The 7,173-nt window shown below is 30.1% G+C and overlaps 1 protein-coding gene across 1 annotated transcript; it reads right to left on the bottom strand.

Annotated features, from left to right (window-relative positions):
* Positions 1–4,965: 4,965 nt before the first annotated feature.
* Positions 4,966–5,685, bottom strand: LOTGIDRAFT_142932 (hypothetical protein; the record flags this gene model as incomplete). Its single annotated transcript, XM_009052610.1, has 1 exon — positions 4,966–5,685. One exon carries the CDS (start codon positions 5,683–5,685, stop codon positions 4,966–4,968), a length of 720 nt encoding a protein of 239 aa, XP_009050858.1.
* Positions 5,686–7,173: the final 1,488 nt, after the last annotated feature.

Here is a 7,173-nt window from a genome sequence, read left to right as displayed (position 1 = left end):
AAGTCCTAAACACCCTCATTCCACCAACCCCACCCAAAAAAGACCTATACACCCTACATTTCATCATTAAATTAACTCATTTTAAAAACACGAACAAAACAATATGAATTTGTTTAATCTTTTTAAAATTGAATCCATAGTTGTAGTATATGAATAAAATTCAACACAAGGAAGTAAATAGTAATATATAGGTTATAACACAAAAAAAAAACTCGTAAATTCAGCGCAAAATAAACACACAAATTCGAAAAAGACACATCCTTCTGTCCCAACTATCAAAAAAAAACTTAAATCAGAATCCTATATAATCCCTTCTTCTTCTTTAGATCAGAATATTTAACGAAAAAGCATATCAAAAATACCCTTATACAAACTAACATCGCTTAACATCCGGATTTTAATAGCCTCTTTTTTATAGCCTCGTTTTTGAATCATTTATTTATAGTTTTAATCTAGAAACTTCTAGAAGGAAGATAAGTCTTGTTTTGAAAAAAAAACAGACCACAATTTCTTCGTTAATAAAAATAGGATGAGTTTAATTCTAAAACACGAACAACACAAATTCGAAGATTATTCGGGAGACGGTATCTTTTCATCAATATTTTCTCTGGGTAAAACAATAATTCCAAAAAGTAGCTAGTTTTGTTTCAAACAACAAATCACTTATTTCATCCGAGGTTAAAGCTGTCGGCTCTATCGCGCAAGCGGGAAAGAGTATAAGCGACGCAGTGAAACAATCTGAGTTGAAAGAATTACAACTAATAAGGGAGCCTGCGAAACAGAAGATTAGAAGAAAGGAAAGGAAAAGGTTTTAAAGTTATAGGATAACAATGATAGTCGCTCACCTTCCAAAAACTTATTTTGGTTCAGGAGATATACAAAAATCATTGGGTTCTCTTCCTGGATTTCCATGGGTAAAATATCCTGGAGAAAAACATCTTCCCGGTCATAATTACACTGGTCCAGGTACTAGGCTAGATCTGCGATTAGACGAAAACGATAAACCCAAACCGGGTGAAGAACCAGTCAATAGAGTTGACGCCTCTGCGCTTAAACATGACATTTTATACAGAAATAAAGACATAAAGTTTAGACACGAAGCAGACAGACAAATGATAATCGAACTTGAAAATATTCCAAATCCAACTTTCAAAGAGAGAATGCAAAGGGCCCTGATCATAAAACTGTTAAAAGCAAAGATGAAATTGGGCATGTGATTGGCAGATGAAATTCATAAAGAATTTAGAAAAACTAAAAACTTTTTAAAAGTTAAAGTATTTGAAAAGGATGAAATATTGTCAGCCGATTTAATTAATATGCCAGTCGAAAGAGGATATAGATATTTACGAGATATTTTTGGGTAATTCCTTTGAAAAACAAAACAGGATAATCAGTCAAACATGCTTTTGAAACGATTATGAAACAATCTGGCCGTCATCCATAAAAACTGTGGGTAGATAAAGTAAGTGAATTTTATAACAAAAATATGAAATCTCTGGGATTTGAAATTTACACACGCATAATGAAGGTAAAGCTGTAGTTATTGAGAGATATAACACAACTCTAAAAAATAAAATATTCAAAAAGTTCACGGAATTGAAATCTCAAAAATGGTTTGAAATATTACCAGAGGTTGTAAATGAATATAATAACAAAATTCATTCATCTATAGGTGTCACACCAACACAAGCCACAAATAATCCAAATATTATAAAGTCAATTACCGCACAACATAACTATGAAAATGAAATAAGTAATTTAAATATCAAACCCAAATTTAAAGTTGGAGATCGCGTTCGTATTTTCAAATATAAAAGTAAATTCGAAAAAGGTTACTTTGGATACTGAACAAACAAAATATTCATCGTTGATAAAGTAAACACCACTTCACCTCCAACATATGAATTAATCGATCAAGACAAAGAACAAATCATAGGTAGGTTTTATCAAAACGAACTTCAAAAAACTGACTTTTAAAAATGAATATCTTTCTCGATAAATATGGAACTGATACAACCACAAATTTTCAACTTATGAGATGGGCGAATTAGTTAAATATATCACCGTTTTATTATTGTATGAGAGATGAAATAAATGATCTCAAATATAAGAAAGGTAAATTTAATATTTAATTAAATATATAACAAATATACATACTTCCGATCAAAAAGGAGTTCATCATTCTGCTTTGTACAAAGACTCTTCAAATGACTTATATTTTTTTGATTCTTTTGGATTAGAACCCACTGAAGAGATAATTTTCAATTGACTAATGTTCAACATTTCAATTTCAATTACCGAGACAAAAGTTTTGTGGACAGCTTTCACTTTGGGGTTTATATCAGTTGAGTTTAGGAAAACAGTTTGAAGAAATTATGATAAATTTAACTTAATAAAAATGGCGAACAAGTTTGGTTCGTTATCTTTAGAAACTAAAAAACCTAACACTACAGGGTGGATAAATAAAGCGAAACCTTACTTTGTGGATCAAATCGAAGACACTCTTCAAGGTGATTTAGATATGAACAATTTCAAAGTAACTAAGTTAAAGTCTCCTGATAATGACGCTGTTCACAAGAAATATTTACGGTATCAAATAAATTCAATTGAAGTAAATAAAAAACATTTAGAAGATAAGATAAGTAATGTGAAAAGATTCTTCAAACGCCAACTAAATATTAAAATGTTTTATTAATGATACTAAACTACAGCCAGAGGTAGCAGGTTTAATAAGTTTTATTCAAAAGCAATTGGTCAACGTAGTGAACAAAAATGAGTTACAAAATTTAATTTCATTAATATCTAAATTAGATGATAAGATTGCAAAACAAAAATTAAACATTCAACAATTAATAGATAACATTCCAGATGAAAATGAAGATACGTTTCAACAGGAATTGCCCAACCTTATTAAAGAAGTGTGTTATATTCCATAATATTGTCTTGTGTTTTTGTTATATGTTTTGAACAAAGATTTAACAAATGAATTTCAAAAATTCATTTATGATTTTCCAAAAGCTAATAGAAAAGGAGTAATGACAACTGCTAGAATTAATGAATTCAATAAGAAATGTAATACTTCATTTCAAATTTATACTCTCAATAATAGAAATTTACGCCCTATAGATGTAAACAAGGAATTAGATTGGGTTTTATATTTACATAACTCACATTTCTGACTCATAAGAAGAAATGAAAAAAGTTTAGGTATTAAAGAAATAGAAGATAATTATGAACAGGTATGGAAAACATGTAGAGATGATAATGTCGTAACACAAGTTTCACCTTTAAAACTAAATGTATTTTCAAATATGAGTGATGCTACTCTATTCGCTTGGGATTGTGAAACATATTCAGAAAGTAAAACACGTAAAGCTATTCCTTATTCTTGCACGTTAATTAATTTAGAAAAACTAAGAAAAATGTTAGACAGAATAAATAATCTCTTTCCAGATTTAAAGCCGACAGATCCCATTCCAGAAGAATTTTACAATAAATTAATGAATATAGTAGAAATATTTGTAGGTACAGATTGATTAAAATATTTAGGTCAATATGATCAAAAAAAAATTAACATTAATTTCTCATAACGGTAGCGGATTTGATAACTGGATCATGCTTAAAAACGTAAACAAACAAACACAATGTCCACTACTATCAGCTAAACGCATTCTGTCTCTACCTTAAACTAATTCATTCACCAATGAAGATTTACAGAAAAAATGGAAAAGACAAAATAGATAAATAAATAAATAACTGGCAATAACTTCGAATTCAATATTGTTTTTACCATTTGCACTTCCTCCATATTCAGAAAGGTAATCGTTAATGGCTACGTATTCGTAGCTTCCTGGTAGTAAACTTATGGTATTGAATGTAACTCCATTATCTGTTGATATTTTTATTTGGTTATTTTTTTCGTCGATATTTCTAATGGAATTGTAAACAGAGAAATACTTTAATCCCAATTCATATTTTTGATTGCGATCGAGTTCATACTCATAATCTAGAGACAATTTAATGTCTGATTTATTTGAGGTGATAACGAATAGCTGTTCTTTATTTGACATTTTAATGACGCTTTTATAATCACTTTTATCTATGATACCTTTCTCTAAGAGTCTTTTTAATATTCAATTTACTTCATTATATTGTGTGTGTGATCGATGTCCTTCCTTAATTGCCGCTAATATCATTTGTAATCTATTAAGTAGTTCCTCGTCGTTGTCGGGTAAAATCGTTATACCTTGTCCAGACACCATATCTTCGAATTCGTCTATTTCTTGTGTAATTGAATTGTCTTCAGCATAATCATCTGTTTTCTCATCTTCATATTCATCATCTGCTTCATCAACTTCATATTCATCAGGAATAACTTTTTTTATATATACATCAACTGCTTTCGATCTTCTTGTTTCGGGTCCTGACTTTCTAATTGCATGAAGAAATTTTGAGTATGCTACTAAATCCTTGTAATCGGCAATGCCAATATACCCACCATTCATTAAATCTATTAATCCTTTTGTTAATGTAAATATTAAGTCTTTTGTATCGATTTTGAATATAGGGGAATTTGCCCTAAATTTTATTCTAAATCCATTAAACAATAACCCCTCATCATCAATGATTGGTGTAATACTCTTTGGTAAATCTGCTTTAGGGTTTGAAAAAAGACTATTAATATCATCTAATGTCCTAATTATAATACCACCATATTGATTTGGTTCTGGGTTATCTTTATGAGGTTCTATACGAGGGGTGGGTCTATATTCTAAAGCTAATTTCTTTTCAATATCCTCTTTTTAATATTGGTTGAAATAGAGTTTGTAGATTTTCTGTTAATCCAAGTTGTTGTAATTTATTATTTTCAACTTGGGTCTTTATTTTATTCTTAGCTTTGATATAAATTCTGTTTTTCTTTTTAAAATATTATTCCAATCGCTACTCATTTTTTAAAAAATAACATTAACATATGCCGATCATAACTCTTTCACCCGCAGGTTTTATAGTATTAACAAATACATATCCATGATCATCTGGGTTTCTCCATTGTGTTTTACAAACCGTTTTAAATGTATCTCTATCCATTCCGTGATTTATCGACTGAATGATTTGAGATAAATCTTTATCGTTTAATTCGAATGATAAAAAACAATTTGCATTTTTTCTAATAAACATAGAATCCATCCCATAAAAAGGTTGGGATTGGTATATGCAGTGATAGTTGTGATGTCTTCCTTTCGTGAAGAATTCTTGTTGAACAGCTTGATTGTCGTCAAACAATATCAAATTCTTTCGATTGCTATCAATATTAGACAAGTCTAGATCATTAACATTTTTCTTCAGAAAAACTTTAATGTCTGTTGGATAGAAAGATGGATTCTTTGCTTTAATGTAGTTATCTATGATATCTTTTATTTCAACTTCTTCTTCTTCGTTTCCTTCATAATATTGAAATATGTCTTGAACATCTTTCATTGGTAAATATTCTAAAGCTTTGAGGAATTGATAATATGATTGCTCTGGTGTTGTTGTGTAGATATATAATGAACCGAAATCTAAAAGTTTTGGTGTTGTCAACATGTTAAAAGTGAGATGAGTTTTCCCAGAACCGGAACTTCCACAAATACACAAAAGCATTGGGTTACTAGGAAATATTTCTGAATGTTTGAATTTCTTTCCCATTTTTTATTCTTTATTTTTGTTCCATGAATCGTTTTCCAAATTCTTTAACTGTACCTAATATATCTGCCACTCCTGAACCTTTCTTTTTTTTCATTACTAAATTATGTCTACGTTGTTCAGCGTTTCTATCATCATCTGCTTTCTTTGCGTTGACAGCTATGGTTATCCTAGCATCCGTACCACCAACCCCAGCAGCCGCTGAAATACCAGCAAATATCAAAGGAAGGAAAGGTAAAAATCCGCCTTCTTTTGCATTCGCGTCAATTCTTTCTAAGTCTATATCGTCTCTGACTTTACAATATTTATATATATCAATAAGTTTTTTTAGTTATGTTGATTTTTTTACCATTGTAAGTTTTTACAGTTGGGGAAGCTGTTTCAATAGCATCTATTATTTTCTTGACTAAAGTTTCTGGTTTCATTTTTAAGGTTGTATTGTTTACTCAATTCTTATCATTCTTCTATCTGCTATTTTAATTAAATATTTTGCTTCTTCCAATAATAAACAATAACCGGTCACATCTCCTTGTGTTTTTTCAATTTGAATATTTATATTTACTCCTGTTTTGAAAAGATCTTCTTGGTGAGCGGATAGATCAAAACAGAAGATTGGATGATTAAGGGCAAAATCTAAATATTCAAACTGAGGTGGATTTCCAAATCATTCACACATGTTTTTATAGTTTCTATACAATTCATTATAATCCTTCGTGGATGGATTAATTGTTAAAGGTTGTTTAATCTTACTTGAACTTTATGGATTATAGTATCTTGAGTTTGGTTCATTGCTACTCTAAAGATATTATTGTTATTCGTCTGTAAGTCTGGTAAATTCTTGAAACCAACCATTAAATATCTTGCTGGTTTAATACTATTGGTGATTGGCCAAATAGTGGATTCTCCAGTTAAAGTCATGCTACCTACCGTGTTGCGACGAAGAAAATCTATTTCAATATCTTTAGTCAACATGTTGAAAATTCTCGTTTCTACTTCAATTGATGGTGTAATTACGAGTATGTAAATTTGGAGATTCGTTATTTCTAATTTTGCATTGGAAGCATTCTTTCCAAAGAATATCTTATCATCATTAATTTCTCTTTGTAGATGAATTTTATATGGTAACCCTATAAAAACTTTTCTCTGTTCCAACAGACCGAATAAAGGATATAATTTCCGATTTACGTAATTACCCCACCTATTATTATTCTCAACAACATTATTATACTGAAGTACTCGTTTTCGAATCCATGATTAGCTGCTCGTGCTACTCTTTCTATTGTGTTTCGAGCAACAACTCTCACTCTAGCTAAATCTGCATCATTTGGAACATTTCTTACCGGTTCTTTTTCAACATTGTATCAAATTCCCCGGGGTGTTTAATTGTTTCTATCGGATTTGAACCAGCTTCCAAAACCATCTCGCTAAATAAAGAAATTGTTTTCTACCGTTGTATTAGTTTGAGGTACACGATTTTCATTGGGAGTTCCA

Source organism: Lottia gigantea (genome assembly GCF_000327385.1).
Source record: "Lottia gigantea unplaced genomic scaffold LOTGIsca_189, whole genome shotgun sequence".
NCBI lineage: Eukaryota > Metazoa > Mollusca > Gastropoda > Lottiidae > Lottia > Lottia gigantea.
This window is presented reverse-complemented; position numbering and strand designations above follow the sequence as displayed.